This window comes from Equus quagga, chromosome 12 (genome assembly GCF_021613505.1).
Source record: "Equus quagga isolate Etosha38 chromosome 12, UCLA_HA_Equagga_1.0, whole genome shotgun sequence".
NCBI lineage: Eukaryota > Metazoa > Chordata > Mammalia > Perissodactyla > Equidae > Equus > Equus quagga.
In genome coordinates, this window is record NC_060278.1 from 40,196,329 (window position 1) to 40,213,634 (window position 17,306).

The 17,306-nt window shown below is 38.7% G+C and overlaps 1 protein-coding gene across 5 annotated transcripts in view; it reads left to right on the forward strand.

Moving 5' to 3' along the window:
• ENAH (ENAH actin regulator) overlaps positions 1 to 17,306 on the forward strand; it is a 143,852-nt gene that overhangs the window by 25,525 nt on the left and 101,021 nt on the right. For 2 of the 5 annotated variants that reach the window (XM_046679467.1, XM_046679468.1), the window contains exon 1: positions 3,011 to 3,072. The exons of 1 other annotated variant lie outside the window; for it this stretch is intronic. In XM_046679467.1, coding sequence (XP_046535423.1) covers positions 3,026 to 3,072 — 47 coding nt within the window. In that variant the 5' untranslated portion in view covers positions 3,011 to 3,025. Of the gene's footprint in view, positions 1 to 2,962; positions 3,073 to 17,306 lie in introns of those variants that run through there. 2 more of the 5 variants (XM_046679465.1, XM_046679469.1) reach the window with 2 other exon arrangements.

Genomic DNA, 17,306 nt, shown 5'->3' on the forward strand with positions numbered 1-17,306 from the left:
GTAGCGTATGGGAAAAGTTTGAATTTTGAAATTCAGTTTAATTCAAATGAAATAATTTAGGAAAAAACAATGAAGAATTCGGTAGGTGGAGTGTCAGGAGCCTCATGGTATATATGTAAAGTAATCTCAATGATTGATGGAGATAGATTTACTTATTTTTTACATATGCACATTTCTTTCTTTTTTCCCAGCTTTATTGAGATACTGTTGGCGTATATGTAACTTTAAGAGGTACACTGTGATGATGTGATGCATGTGTGTATTGTGTGAAATGAATACCACGATAAAGTTGGTTAACACCTACATCCCCTCACATAAGTACCTTTTTTTGTGTGTGTAGTGAGAACATTTAAAATCTATTTTCTCAACAGCTTTCAAGTATGTAATACAATGTTGTTAATTATAGTCACCATGCTGTATATTAGATCCCCAGACCTTATGCATCTTATGGCTGGAAGTTTGTCCCTTTTGACCAACATCTCCCCATTTCCCCCACTCCACAACCCCTGGCAACCACCATTCCACTCTGTTTCTGAGGACAGCCTTTTTAGATTCCACGGATTAAGTGAGAAGATACAGTATATTTGTCTTTCTCTGTCTGGCTTATTTTACTTAGCATAGTGCCAAGAGGTAGATTTAAAGAGATAATGCTCATGGCCATACCAGGAGGGTCAGAACGGTGATAAATGTAATGAGAATGGTTACTAGGACAAGTTTAGATAATTGGTAGGAATACGAAGAAATGTTTGGGAAGATTTTTTTTTGAGGAAGATTAGCCCTGAGCTAACTGCTGCCAATCCTCTTTTTGCTGAGGAAGACTGGCCCTGAGCTAACATCCGTGCCCATTTTCCTCTGCTTTATATGTGGGACGCCTACCACAGCATGGCTTGCCAAGCGGTGCCATGTCCGCACCCGGGATCCGAACTGACGAATCCGGGGCCGCCGAAGCGGAATGTGAGCACTTAACCGCTGCGCCACCGGGCCAGCCCCTGGGAAGATGTTTTTGTGAGTAAAGTAGCATTAGTCTGGTGATGACTCCAGTATGGTGAGATGAAAGACCGTGAGGTGTGAAGTTTGCACCAGCGTTCTGGAATTGGTAATAGGATGATGGCCTTGTCACCCTCCAGAAGAAGATTTTAGGCAAGTTGAAATGCGGCAAGGATTTTCTGGAGAAGATTGGTTTTAATTGAGGACACATTTTATTGTTTGATAGTAAGAGACTGTGCAGAGAAGTGGATTTCCAACAATTAAAAAGGATTGTCCCCACCAGTAGGGAGCTTATCATCTGTTGGCTTAAACCCAACGCACTTTCAGAAAATGAGATAGGGCTGATGGGGGAGTGGGCAGGGGTTGAGGCTCCAGATGGGTAACTGTGAAAACAAGAATGAACCAGGCATCCCAGGTTGCGTGGGAAAGTCGTGGGTTTTTAATAGGGGCCTGGGACTTTTCTGGTGGGTAAGGGGAGAAACCAGGAATGGTCACACTGAAAAAGCTTTCAGAGATAGTAGATCCCATCACAGCTTAATTTCAGATGGTCCCAGCTTTTGAAATCACTTGTTTGTTAGGAGCTCAGCACATGCCTTTCAGTGGAAACTGTGGTCTTGTGAAGGCTGATTAGGTCCTCAAGCCTCAGGCCATTTAATGCATCGTGTCCTTGAGGTGTGTATTATCTTATTAGTTTAACTATATGAAACGTGCTGGTTTTGGAGGTCAAAAAATCATCAGATATTGGCGATTTAATATGGTTTAACCCAGTACATTTGCTTATCACCAGACTCTTTTATGCTTTTTTTTTTTTTTTTGGTGAGGAGGATTGGCCCTGAGCTAACATCTGTTGCCAGTCTTACTCTTGTTTTTTTCTCCTCAAAGCCCCAGTGCATAGTTGTGTATCCTAGTTGCAAGTCCTTCTAGTTCTTCAATGTGGGATGCTGCCACAGCATGGCTTGATGAGTGGTGTGTAGGTCTGCACCCAGGATCCGAACTGGCGAACCCTGGGCTGCCGAAGCAGAGTGCATGAACTTAACCTCTACGCCACTGGGCCGGCCCCTCACCAGACATTTTTGATGTCTATAATTTGTTTGCTTAACAGTAACAATATTGTGCTGCAAAATTGACCTGATGGACGTGTCTTACAAACATTCCTCTGGGACCACCCATTCAGTGTTTCAAATTGGGATGCCCAAGATTGAAGATTCCCCCCTCCCCTGGGTGTTGCTCCCTAATCTGCTTTGGGAACAGGGGTTTTCCTCAGTCTCAAGGTTCTGATGGGTCTTCTAACAGTCGTGCTCCCTTCCTCTGTCCCCAGAATAAAACTTACGGAGTGCGGGAGGAAGAGAGGCAAGGCGGGGAGCTGTTTTAGGGTGGTGGTCTTCAAACTGTGCATTTTTAACAGCATTTATCAAAATCAAAAGAATAGAATAGAAAACATCAGAATGTGTTGCACATGGCAATGGCAAGTACTGTTCCATGAAACTTTCAGGTCTTTGTGTGCATGTGCGCTGGGTTGCAGTATATGCGGTGTGTTTATCACCAGACTCAAAACTTTGACGAATGCTGTTGTGGGGGATGCATTGGTTTGGGTCGGGCATCTCAGGGATTCACAGTATGCCATTGTAGGGGTCCTGGGACTTCCTTCACCTTCTCCCTTTCTACTGGGGGCCGGAATGATAGACCTTCTCTCTTTCCACTGGTGCCCCAAGCTCCTCCAGACTGCGGCTCACGTCCCTCCTTTACCTGCTATGTGATGAAATATCGTCTAGCACAAGGGCAGAATCCTTTGTTTGTTAGTTTTTAAGGGGCTTCCTAGTAGTTGCTGGGGTAAAGGTAGTTAAAAATAGAAAATGTAAGGCACAGAGGCACCTTTCTTGTTTTTCATTTCAGTGTTGTGAATAGAACATAGAACTTCCTAAGTTGAGTTTTTGTCCAGAAATCCCTGAGGATTCGCCTGTGATTCAGAGAAAACAAGATGAAACAGTGCCTGACATTTAGTAGGCACTCAGTAAATATTTGTGGACTGGATGAAGGAATGGAGAGAGTCCTGAGCACTCGTCTAGGATCCGTGAACTGCTGCTGGTGAGTGAGGACGGTAGGAACAGAGAGGCTATCATCTTCCCCTTATTTCTGTGCTGTGCTCTCTTGGAAGGAGAGCGATAAGGAGAAAGGAATCCCAAATTGGCAACTGGTTGATTAACAGCAGTCCCTGTGGCCGGCTTTGTATCTGGATGGCCATTCGTTTTTAGGAGAGCTGGGTAAGCCATTCATACAGAGCTGCTGCTGGTTTTGTTTTTTAGGGATATTGGCCCATGATTCACTTTTTCTTTCTCCCCAGTTACCGGGGAAGTTGATTGCTGGGGAGGCTGATTGCTTTCAGGGAGCTGTCGTTTTCCTCCTGGGGGATATTTGGATGAGCGTGAGGCTGCTTTGGCAGGGCAGCAGCTGCTCAACAGTCTGTTTGGGGATTAGGTGCAAGTTGGTATGTCGTTGAAATCTGCCTCCTGGTTCCCGAAGTTATGTTCCTTTGCCTCAAGGATAAATGTTTTCCTGCCTGATCCAGTCATAGTCGCTTAGTTTTGTCTGGTAATGTTTCTAACTAATAACCTTTCGCTTTAAGGGAGCTTCCTTGAAAGAGCATTTGATAGCTACTCTGAGCGAATTGAAAATGTTGCTTCTGCCTTCCCTTAGTTTTTGCTCAGAATTTAAGCACAAGTTGGTGGTAGCAGGATGTTTGAGTTAAAAAGTTAGCTGTTTATTATCTAACCACTTTGGTAATGGCGGAGACTGAAGAAGCCTTCTGAATGTTTCGATGGCAGTACCTAGCGAGATTTGTCCATACCTTGTAGTGGAATTTAAGTTCTAACAACCTTTCGAAGTGTTAGTAGTAGAGTTTACTTAGCTGGTTGAATCCTAAGCTTGCTAGTGGGTTGGGGTTGCATACATGGGTCCCTGTCTGACCGGTTCTGGTGGTACTAATTACGCCAAGAGATTATAGAAGAGACTCAATTAATTGCCAGCCTCTGACCATTGCCCACTTAGCGCTGTTCTGTTAAGATCGCTCTGATTATCTGAGTGAATACTTATTTAATACTAGAGAAATAAGAACCTGCAGTATGTGCTTTTAATTTGGGTGTATGCTGACCTTTATGTATCAGATAATGTGTCTCAATCCTGAGCAGGATCTTAACAACCCCAATCTCTATTTAGGCTTTGCCTTCAAGCTCAGTATGCTCGAAGGTCTTTTGTTTTATCTGGAAGGTTTTTTGTGATATCTCTGAGCCTGGAAGAGTAAGGTCCAAGGATTCGGAGGTGTATTTGCATGTTAAGTTTGGTGGTATCTTTGTGAGTAGAATTTAAATTCACTTTTAGAGTTGATGACACAGTCGTCAGTGGACTGGTAAATTTCATCTAACTAGAGAATCACAGACGCAAATGTCCTTTTGTTTCTGATGTCCCAGGTTGCATTTGGTGGCCTGAGCTCAGCGGATTTTCAGCACTTAAGCTGGGCAGTTTCAAACCTTGATGGAGTGGGTGGGCTCCGTTTTCTGAATGACTAGTAGAAATGTGACAGTAAACTTTGAGTGCTTGTATTTTATTGGAGTCTGGAATTATCTCTTCCAAAGAGTGGTATCACTTTTGATTCTTGAACATCTCAACCAACTCTTCTCTACAGAAAAGGATATTTTTCTCTTCAATTTTTATATATGGATACCATGTAAATATAGTTGTAAATACTATATATAGTTATGTTCTTGTGAAACTGCATTTCAACTACAGATCAACAGAAGAGTAAATGTAGTTAGGCTGCTTTTCTAGTGTATTTTAATTTGAAATCACTTATATTGGTAAAATTAAATTTATTTAGTTTTTTTCTAAGTATTATTTAATATTGGCATACTGTTTCCAGTGAATTCTGAAATAATTCTCACGCCTTAGATGTGACTCTGTTAACATATTACAGGGTTTGTGTGTGGGGGGAAGGGCATGGGGTGATGGAAGGGGGGAAGGTTATTAAGTATCTTATGGGAGCAGAAATTTGAGACAGGTGTCTAAGCTTCTGAAAATAGATAAGATATGCCTCATAGCGTATCTTCACTTCATAGTGGGCTGGAGCATTATCCTTTGTCAGGAAGGATTTATAATTAGTGATTTTTGTTGTTATGACTGAAAACCAGACCCTTGTCTTGACTTTAGGGAATACCCAGCAAAGTTCTATATTTTCTTTGGCTTGATAAGTGATATTTGCCCATTGAAGTAGTTTTATATTTAAAATAGCATTAAAAATATAAAAATAGATGTGCTTATTATAGAAAATTGACAAAGCATGGAAAAGAAGGAACAAGTGAATAGGTCAACTAGTATTTATTAACCTTACAAATACTTGTTATTACTGCCAGGCACAATTTTCTGGCCTGGGGCTATGTAGGTCTCTGTACTCAGGAGGCCCACGTTCTGGTAGGGGATGGAGGGGAAAGATGTACCAAAAAATCAGTAAGTCTGGTATTATCAGGTTGCAATAAGTGCAAAGAAGATAAATGGGTGGTGGAAAAAGATGGGGGAGGGGGTGCCCCAAGACCTGACTTGATTGGCATGGTTAAGGAAGTCCCTTCTTGGGGATGAGGTCTGAGTTGACCAGAAAGATGAGGAGGTAGTCATGTGGAGATAAGGAGGAAGAGCATTCCAGATAGAAGGTACGGCAGGTCCAAAGGCACGGCGATGAGAATGAGGTTGGTTTGTCCAAAGGGGCAGGAAGGGGAAGAAAATAAAGTGTCCGTGGCAAACCCACAGTAAACATACTTTGAGTCTTTTTTGATGTATAGTTTGGCTTGTGTTCATAGAATTTGTATTCTGCATTTATCCCATTTGCTTCATAATGTAAATGTTCCCCCATTTCACAATGAAGGCCTTTAGTATACAGTTTTAGTTTTGGCATAATTGATTTTGTAATTGTGTCATGATTTACTTACCCATTCCCTGATAGTTTGGCATTTAGATTTTCTCTTTCTTTCTTTTTTTTTGTTATTATAAATGTTATAATTTGAGCACTTTTGGATCTAAAGCCTTTTTTTTCTTAGGGTTGGTTCTCAGAAGGAGAAATATGAACTGGGGCAAAGATATGAATATTTATTATTTATTGCCAAAATAGTTTGCAAAATGGATTGTTTTTAGTTTGTGTTTCAATTACCAATGAATGCTTGCTGTATCCTGACCTGCATTATCATCTTTTTCTTTTGAAAACTTTTTTTTTATTGTGGTAAAGTACATACAACATAAAATTTACCATGGTAACCATTTTAAAGTGTACAATTCAGCGGTGTTAAGTACATTCACTGTGTTGTGCGCCTGCTACCACTGTTTGGTTCCAGAACTTTTTCATCACCTGGAATGGAAGCCTGTGCCTGTAAGCAGTCACTTCCCCCTCCCTCCTCAGCCTCTCAGCCCCGCAGCCCCCAGCCCCTGGCAACCACTAATCTGCTTTCTGTCTCTATGGATTTGTCTATTCTGGGCATTTCATATAAATGGAATCACGGCCGATGTGGCCTTTTGTGTGTGGCTTCTTTTGTTTAGCCGAGGTTTCAAGGTTCACCCATGTCGTAGCAAGTGTTAGTACTTCATTCCTTTTTATAGCTTCGCCCTTTCTATTCCATTGTTTGGTGTGTCTGTATTTGCCACATTTTGATGATCCGTTCATTTGTAGGTGGCCATTTGGGTTGCTTCTTCCTGTTGGCTATTGCGAATAGAGCTGCTATGAACATCGATGCCCAAGTACCTGTTTGAGTGCCTGTTTTCATTTTCTCTGGGCGTTTACGTAGGAGTGGAATTGCTGGGTCATGTGGTAGTTCTCTGTTTAACTTACTGGTGACCCACCAAACTGGTTTCCACAGCTGCACCATTTTACACTCCCGCCAGCAATGTATGAAGGTTCCAGGTTCTCCACATCCTCTGCCAACACTTGTTATTTTTGTTTTTCCTGAGTGAAGTGGTATCTTATTGTGGTTTTTGATTTGCATTTCCCTAATCACTGATGATGGACATCTTTTCATGTGCTTGTTGACCATTTGAGTATTATCTTTTTTCAATTTGAAATTTTTGTTGAATATTACATGTGTAACAGGTACAGAAGAGTACCCCTGTCGTAAGCGTTCCCCTCAGTTTTCACTAACTCAGTAGACCCATGTAACTACCACCGACACCAAGAAACAGAATCCAGCTCCTCTCGTGCCCTCCTACGGTCTCAGCCTCTCCCCGAATGGTAACCACAGCGCACCTTTAAAAACATAGTTGAGTTAGTTTTGTCTGTTTTTGCACTTAGATAAATAGAATCACACAGTATGTATTCTATAGCAAGCTGCTTTGGCTCAACGCTGGGTTTGTCCTGTTCGTGCACGTCGTTCCTGTTATTCCATCGTATGAACTGCTAGTTTGCTGATGTAGTCGGCTGTTGGTGAATATTTGCATTGTGTGCAGTTTTGGGATCTTGGAATCTTATGAACATTCTCGTATTTGTTTTTTTCTTGAGTATATGTGTGGGGGTCAGATTTGGCTTTTGTAGTGGTTATACCAGCTTCAGTTTTAGTCTTATTTTTACAACGTTGCCATTGGTCTAAGTATTTCCTCTACTTTGTTGGTTGGTTCTTTTTTTCTTTTCAGTTCTCTTTTGGATATAGAGAAGTTTTAAGTGGTTTTGTTTTTCCATTCTTTGGTTTCTTTCAAGTTTAGAAAATGACTCCTCCATCTAGAGTTTTGAAATTGGAAGGTAGCTCTCTGAGCCAGATAATCTTGGTATAAAGTTGAAGACTAATGAAATGTAAGCATACTTGAAAAGAATGAGAATATTTTCTGACCCAGGGACCTGGGGTTGTTTTGTTTTCTTATTAGATTTTAAGAATGTCCTCCAGTGTTTTTATAGTAATTGTAAAAATCACAGATTTATTTTTAATCCCACAGTGGCACCAAAGTGACTTATTGGGGCAGGAATCAATATTACTTTAATTCTTTGGTCTTTGAGCTCTACTAATGTTCTACTCCTTGAATTACTTTCTTTTAAAATTACAAAATAATGCATATATGTTATACAAAATTTGAAAAATACAAAAAATTACAGTTACGAATCGCTTAATGTTGTTCTGAGAAATGCGTTGTTAGGCGATTTTGTCGTTGTGCGAACATCACAGAGTGACTTACACAAACCTAGATGGTACACCCTACTGCACACCTGGGCTCTATGGTACTAATCTTAGGGGGCCGTTGTGTCTACGTGTTGTATGTTGATGGAAATGTTGTGGTGCATGACTGTAACACCTCTACTCCAGAAAAACCACTTTTGGTGTGTTGACTTTCTATTTTTTTTTTTAAGCAATATTGGTTTTCTGTTAAACGTAATCTTCTGTGGTGTGATTTCCCCCTCAATAATGTACTGTGAATACTTTCCTCTGTAATGAAATATTATTCTAAAGCATGATTTTTTAAAATAAAAGCATGATTTTAAAATTTAATTTTGATCAAAGTAGTACAAAGTTTATAAAGTCAAATAGTTCTGCAAGGCTTAGAATTAAAAAAAAGAAAAGTCCCCAGCCGTGTTCCTTTCCCTTGTAGAATCCAACTGTCCAGAGGGACCACTGTCCCCTTTTACTGGTTTCTTCTGCAGTCTTTTGGTCTTCCCAGATAGTGTGCTTAAACCAACATTTCTTGACTTGCTCCAATTTTTAGACTTTATCTCTTGACTTCCCACTATGGAAGATACAGAATTAGTTTGTTAACGTTGCCTCCTTCCCCATCATGCGTACTTTTCATCTTCTGGATGTGGTTATATGACAAATTTTGGTTAACCAAGTTTGCATTATTATGATGACATAAATATTATTTACATCAGAGGCACGTTGCATACCATGACTGCATTTTCTCTTGAAACAACTTTTTATTTTATCTAGATTTTATGAATCTTTATGTTCACTTAGTTTTCCATGCGTTCATCACTTATTCAGTTCCAAACTCTCCTAGTGATGTTCAGCTTTAATTTTGCTTTCAAAATAGTCAAACACATCAGGTAATCTTTCACTGTCTTTACATTTTTTCTTGGATTCCTTTTAATCTTCTGTTCCAGTTTGGACTGGTTGCTTCCCTGGCCAGCTTCTTGTAGTGAAATTTTCACCATCATTATGGGAATTCTCTGCCTTTTTTCTGTGTTGCTTGTAGCTTCCTTGTAAATGAAGGATGGGAAGCAAATTCTTTTAGACCTAGAGTATTTAAGAATATCTTTATTCGAGCTTCCTCTTGGTGGATAATTTGGTTGTGGTTAGAAGCCAAGGTTGGAAATTATTTTTCCTCAGAATTTTGAAGCCACTGCTCTTGTGTCTTTGAGTTTCCAGTGTTGCTGTAAAAAATCTGATATGATTCTCATCCCCAGGCCTTTGTAAGAAACCTATTTCTCCTTTCTGGGAGCCTTTAGGATCTTCTCTTTATTCCTGGTGCTCTGAAACTTTATAGTGATGTGTCTTAGTGTGAATCTGTAAAAAGATTCATTGTGCTAGGCCCTAGATGGACCCTTTCAATCTAGAAACATATGCCTTCAATGCTAAGAAATTTGTATTTTTTTTGGTAATGGACTCCAGAAAGGAGGAACTCTTCTTACGGGGTTTTCAGTCCTTCTGAACCAATTCTTTTCTTCTCTTTCCTTTCCCATTTTCTATCTGTTGTTGTTTTTCTTTATGTTTCAACTCAACTCCAATAAATAAATCCAATAAAGGATTTAAAATTTTTACTGTCTTTGTGTGTGCGTGTGTGTGTGTGAGGAAGATTGTCGCTGAGCTAACATCTCTTGCCAGTCTTCCTCTGTTTTATGTGGGTCGCTACCACAGCGTGGCTTGACAGTTGGTGCTAGGTCCACACCCAGGATCTGAACCTGCGAACCGCGGGCTGCTGAAGCAGAGTGCATGAACTTAACCACTACACCACCAGGCCAGCCCCTACTATCTTTTTTTTTTTTTAACTTCAAAAGTTTTCTTTTTTAATGAATCTTCCTTTTAATAACATTATTTAGCTTATTTATTTTTTAAAGCTGTATTTATTTATTTATTTTCCTCCCCAAAGCCCAGTACCTAGTTGTATATTCTAGTTGAAAGTCCTTCTAGGTCTGTGTGAGCCACTGCCACAGCATGGCTACTGACAGATGGGTGGAGGGGTTCTGCAACCAGAAACCAATCCTGGGCCAAAGTGGAGAGTGCCGAACTTTAACCAGTAGGCCATCAGGGCTGGCTCAGTAACGTTCTTATTTCACCAGTGAATATCTCTTTTTTTCTTTGAGGGTGTTAATCACTTATAGTTTGAAATTTTTTTCTGTTCCTGTGTTGTCTGTTTTGGTTTTGTTTTTAAAAATTTTCCCCTCTCCCTTTGTTTTGCTTCTTACTTTCAGGTTAAAGGATTTCACAAATATTTGATGATACTTGGCTGTCTATTCAGATTTAAGCATAAGGCTTTTTTTTTTTTCTTTTAAAGTGAATTGGAAGGTGTGCTTTCATGAGCTGAGCTCGTAGAATGGTGTTCCTCTTTGAAGGTGAACTGGTGGATCTGATCTTCCTTCTGAGATCTTCAGCCATCAGTGTCTGTATAGGTCTTTTTCTTTCAGGCATTTTGTTTTCCATAGAGGTATTTTCCTGCCTAAGAGAATAAGCTTGACTGCCAAGCCTCTGTGGCTGAGTTGGGGAAGAGAAGGGTAGGAGGTGGTTGGTAGTTTCCATTCAGTATTTAGACTTGCGCTTAATTCCATTCTTTGTCTGCAGTCCTGCTAGTATAAACTTTCCAGAGTGAAGGGCTAAGTGTCTCGTTGGGTTACTTGGGTTATGGGATCTGGGAGTTTGATGAATGGCTCCTTATACAGCATTTCAACCGCTTCTTTTTAGCTTCCCCCACTGCTGATTCTGGAACCTTTCTAGGCTTTCTTCCTGGTACCCCACCCTCAGCAACTCCACTGGACACTTTCTGTTTTCTTCAGCCTGCTACACTAATCCATCTCCTGGCCAGCTTTCAAAATTGTACTGGCGTCTGTAGTCTGCTATAGTCCTCTTCTGTTTCTTTTTATTTTGTTCATGGTCTCTGCCTTTAAAAAAATTACGTATTATTTAGCGTTGGACTTGTATGAAACACCGCTACTCCATTCTGCCAAGGAAAGAGTGAGGTCTTCTCAGATCTTTGTGCTTGGTACTGTCAGCTGCATTATTCAGGACCTTAGTGTATGCTTAGTTTATTAGGTAAGTGTAAGAAGGGCTAGTTTTGTGATTGGTTAGGCCGTTAAAGTTTACTTATTTTGAATGGGCTGCCAATGCTTTTCAACTAATTTCTTAAAATATGGTAATTCTAGTAGGTTAAATTTAGATGTGTATATATATATATATGTATTTTTTTTAAAGATTTTATTTTTTCCCTTTTCTCCCCAAAGCTCCCCAGTACATAGTTGTGTATTCTTCATTGTGGGTCCTTCTAGTTGTGGTGTGTGGGACGCTGCCTCAGTGTGGCTTGATGAGCAGTGCCATGTCTGCGCCCAGGATTCGAACCAACGAAACCCTGGGGCGCCTGCAGCGGAGCCTGCGAACTTAACCACTTGGCCATGGGGCCAGCTCCTTAGGTATATATTTTGAAGGATCTAATATTGCATCAAAAGTATTTGTAAAAAATTCTCTGATGGTGCTTTATGAATAATCTATCTAAAAGGAGCATATTCTTTAATACAAGGGGGCTATGAGGTTTAGGTTTTTAAGATGTTGAATATTTTTAGGGTAAGAGTATTGTATTAGTTTGCTATGGCTGCCATAAAAACATACCACAGACTGGGGGGCTTAAAGAACAGAAGTTTATTTTCTCACAGCTGTGAAGGCTGGAAGTCCAAGATCAAGGTGTTGGCGTGTTTGGTTTCTTCTGAGCTGGCTCTCTTTGGCTTCCAGATGGCTGCCTTCTTGCTGAGTCCTCACATGGTCTTCCCGTCGTCTGTGTTCTAATCTCTTTTATTATAAGAAGTCTACTTCTTATATTAAATCATATTGGATTAGGGCCCACGTATATGACCTCATTTTACCTTAATTACCTCTTTACAGATCCCATCTCCAAATACAGTCAACATTCTGAGGCATTAGGGGTTACGACTTCAACATATAAATTTGAATGGGGACACAGTTCAGCCCTTAACAAGGATTTTCATGATCACTTATGCTTTAAAAGCAGTATTATTTCTAATACACTTGAGAAAGGAATGTATTAGTGTGACCTCGCGGAAGTAGTCTGGGCTTTAGTCAGATCTATAGGCTTGATTGAATCTTAGCCTTACCTCCTAATTGTTCCCTAAGTTATTTAGCTTCTCTGAGCCTTGCTCCCAAATCTGTGAACTGAGAGTAACAGTACATCACAGATTGTAAAATATGAGACTGTATGTTAAAGTGCCTGATGTAGAGGTGATGCTCACATATTCTCATTGTTCTTTCTTTTTTCTTAAAGCAGTGTGTTTTGTATCCTTTTTTTTCCTATTTAATATCAAGTCAATTTCAAATATAGATATGTATTATAAAAATACCTGTATGCTTTTCTATTCACAAGTGATTGAATGTTGGCAGTTTCATAAGGTTTAACCTAAAAGTGTGTTTACCCAGCAAGTCCCTTGTTGGAATTTCCCATCATCACAAGTAGTTGCTGGTTTAGCATCCTTATACATATGTAACACTCTTCCTTATTTCCCTAAGTGAAACCTGCAGAAGTGTAATCTGCTCCATCACTGGATATCTACATTTTGAAGACTTGTGATGCATAACGCCTGTACCTTTCAAAATGCTTATACCATTTCACTGTTATCAATAAGATAGGATGATGCTCTTTTCCTACTCTGACATTCTCATGGTTGAAAAGGATCTCTTGTTTTAACTTGCATTTCTTTGCCATTTCTTTGAGCTTCAGTATTTTTCATACCTTTGTCAGCCTTCTCTAAATTTTTTGTGTGGATTGTTCATTTTTATATTGAGGTGTTTCTGTTTTCCTTACTGATTTTAAAGATCTCTTTTCCTTTGTCTCTAGATTGTCTTGTTTAAAAGTTGAAAACTCTTTTACTGTTTTCCCATTTGTTAATTAAATTAAAGAGAATAGAACCTTTTCATCTCATGGATGAAGAAGCTGAAACCAGAAAGACCAAATGCATACACACTTGGTAGTTAAGGGAAGGGTCAGTTCTGGGCCCAGACTGCTCAAGTTTGAATCCTGGTTTTATGGATTAGTACCTTTATACTTTAGGCAAGCTCTTTAATATATAAGCCACAATTTCCTCATCTGCAAAACCGGAAGTAACAACGTACCTATTTCACATGATTATTGCAAGGATCAAATGAGACAGCGGTTGTAAAGCTCCTATCCAGTGCGTGTCACGTTGTAAGTACCATTGAAGGTTAGCTGTCAGCAGTAAGATTAGATAATGGCTGTGGGAGTAGAATTTCTGATTCTGTGCCCTTTGTTTTTTGGCATTCCCAACCTTTTCACTAGAAACCTCATCAGCATTTAATAGAAAGCAAGTATTTATTTTAAATAGTATTTATCATTTTTCATTTTAAGACAGAGTGTGTTGCCAGCTGATTGTAATTAGTCTTAAAAATGATTTCTTGAATATGTCTATTTAGTTGCTTTTGTTTTTCTGATTATGTGATGATGGTTTGAAAACAGTATAGGACATAATACGCCATATTTAAGAGGGATTCTGATTGTCCACAGCAGTGGTTTGCAGCAGAGGTCAGTAACTGACCCTGTTCATGACAGCACATGAGTTTTGCTTCTACCTGGTCATGTTAGAACACAAACTCACACCCTCCATGTATCTTGATTTTTGGGAGAGTTAAAGCTTGCACGTGACAAGAACCGTTTGACCAAAAGGCTAGTTTTAACTGTTAGATGTTGCTTGGCTAAATGCTAAGAAAAATTGGTGACTTTTTTCTTTTTCAATAAAATTTAAAAGCTAGACCTGTGTATCCAGTCTGCTTTTCAATTAGATACATTCACTGCTTGTTTGCCCGTCATTGGTACTTCTTTTTGTGCTATAACAGGACTGGTGAAAGGGCAGATGTAGTGCTTTGTTTTTACATGTTTTAAGCTTTATTTTGTTATGTTCTTATTGTCTTTTCAAAGTAATTTGTTTGCTTTTTTTTTTTAGATTTTTAATTTGGTGTTTCCTGTTTGTGTTTCAGAGAATAACAAGCAATCTGATTGCTCTAGGTTTGGGTTTTTGGATCTGTTTTTCTGTCGTGCAGATTTTCTTTTGTAAGCCCTGTGAGAAATCAGCACTATACGCTGACATCATCCCTATTGGGTATAAACTGGTGAGCCCTTCACAACCTACTGTAATGTCTAATTAGTGTTGACTAGAGTGCGCTTGCAGCCATCCTTAATCTTGTCTCTTAGGGCTTACTGAAACACTCTGAGTTATGTTTATTTTCAAATCTTGTTTTTTCTCCATTTACAAATATTTGTTGCGAATATTTAGCTGAATAAAAAAGGAGAATTTATGCTGTTTGGTCTTTCGCCTACTGTTATTAATATATTCCAGTATTTTATGTTAAGACATATAATTTTTAAACTTTGAAACTTATTTCCAGTGGTTAAGTCACTCCCTCAGTGTATAGTCCCCCTTTGTTTAATAGCCATTCAGTGCATGTTTTCCCACCTACCTAATGCCCCCCCCCCCCCCGTTATATTAAGCCCTTATTTTCCCCTTTATCTGTTTGCCCATTCTCCCTCAAGTAATTGACATTATCCAAATTAAAAAAGAAACAGTAGTGACTTCACTGGCCAAAAATGGTGGAGTCTGGACTTTAATTGTTCCTGGAAAACCCGTAAGAGTTTGGTTTTTTCAAAATGCAAGAGACAAGGAATTCCGGTTTTTATGTCTGCGACTAAAAATAGCTTATTTAAGTTTCTGAGTTTTAGTGGAATGACAGTGTTATTATTTTACTCATCATGTCTACTGTTACTGAAGATTTTTTGGCATAGGAGTTTTTGCTTATTAGAAGTTTCTAGCAGAAATTAACTACTCACAAAAAGTTTTACATTGTCTTATGGTTGAATAAATAAGATTTACAATAAGATTGACCCATTAAAACCTGATATTTGAAAGGCTATTAGCTCCTATTTTCATCTGTTTTATATAGCACATTTCTGATTTCACCATGATCTTTTTTTCTTTGCAATCCTAAGTGATCAACAATTTTTATTTTGACCATTTACGGCCATAGCCATATGCTACTTAAATTTGTGAACTTTTATATAAAATGATTTCAGTTTTATGATTTTGTATATTGGCTGATGCTCTGATTTTTAAAATTTTACATTTGGTTAAATAGTAACGTTTTCCTTCATGTACTTTTTCACTGACTTTTTCACTGTCCGTCTGATTGGTACTCCCTAAGTTTGTCTTTGAAAATAAACGCGGCTCACAGCGCTCAGGTAGCTGGAGCAGGCCTGTAATGAATGCTTCTCTGTCCATTTCGGGCTGTGGTAGAATAAACATGGCAATTCCTTTCCTTTTTGAAACTGAAGCTTGATACTATGTAATATTTAAAGACTAACAGAACAGTTGTTTGAAGAAAGAGAAAAGCGAAGTTATATTTGAAGGCATACTTTTTTCCAGTTTTCTCTGAGTATTAATGTAGAATTAAAAATAATTTTTGACTTTTGTGTAGCCTAAAATTGAAATACGATGTACACCTGAAATTTATATAATGATATAAACCAATGTTACCTGAGTAAAAAAATGAAGAAAAATACAATTTTATAGGAGCTGCAAATTACCGTATCTTAACTTATTTCAGGGGTTATTCTTTTGGTAATTCACTAGCTTTTAAACATGTGCCTTGAACTCTAATAGAGATATATGTAGTTAAAAAAAATTCTTCGGAAGTTTCAAAAAGTTCCACATCTAATTTTAAATGTATGTTCATTAAGTTATTTACTTGTTTTTACTTAGAGAAAATGACCTGTTTTAAGGTGGAGTCTTCATTTTGGATGGTCAAGAACCATTGATTAAAGGATCTGTTTTTTTGGCCATTGATTTGTGGTGCTCTTTTATCCTTTATTTAAAGTTGTTGTTTAATTTTGTGTGTCCTGGAGAAATTCGCCTTAGTTCTGTTTGGCCATCTGTTCTTGTGTGCATCCTTGCTGTTGTCACTATTGTGGCTGTAATTTATAGTAAGTATGTCAGTATCTGAGAGTGCCGGTTTACTCTTTTTAAGGTTGACTTAGCTATTGATTAACCTTTATTTTTCATAAACATTTTTTGAGGGGGGATTTTCACTATTTATTTATGCAACCTCGGCCACCTTCATCTGGATGGACGTATGGTCCCCGGTGCTGATGACGCTGTTGCTGGCGGAGCATCTCCGCGGCGCGCGCAGGTCCGCGCGTGTCGAGGTCGCGTCTGGTCCGCCCCCCCTCCCCAGAAAGCAGAAAGCTGCGTAAACGTTTTAGGTGAAGTTTATTGAGTTCCTTAAAGAATCCAAGTAGAATTTGAGATTGCATTAAGTTTATAAATTAATTTTGGTAGAGAAATGCTGTTCTAATATTTGGGGATTGTATTGGTTCTTTTAGGTAGATGATGATGTCATCAGCAACAACGCCAGTTCCATCTCTTCCTTTCTAACTGTTGCACTCTTTCTTTTTCTTTTCTGACTGTGTTGGCCAGGGACTCTAGCGTTGTGCTAGACCGCATGATAACATCCTTCTTTGACTTAAGGGGAGTGCACCTGAAGTTTCTCTATTTTATATTTGTTAGGAATTTTTGGTATACATACATAACCTTTCCAAATTAAGGAAACTCCCTTCTGTTCCTGGTTTGCTAAGATTAAAAAAAAGTTCAATTAAATAGATGCTGTCTTCTTCCAATTTTTCTCCTTCTATTGAGATAGTCATATGTTTTTCTTTTTTTAGCCTTTAATAATGGACAATCTTTGTTTTTTTAAGCAAACTTTTAGATCTGGTTAGTCAATATTTTATTCAGGGTTTTTTTTAATACCTACTTTTGTAAGTGAATTAGCCTATAACTTCATACTGTTATCTAGTTTTAGAGTCAAGATTATACTGGCCTGATAAAATGAACTAGGCAGCTTTTGCCCTTTTTTTACTTTTTGAAACAACTTGTTTAAGATAAAAATAAACTGTTTCTTAAAAGCTTGATAGAATTTGCCTATTAAAAAAATCTCAGCCAGGAGAGTTTTTTTGGGGAGAGAAGCATTGCCATTTCAGTTTCTTTAATCTTTTGATCCGTTTTTCAATCTGTTTTTCTTTCAGTCTATCCCAAT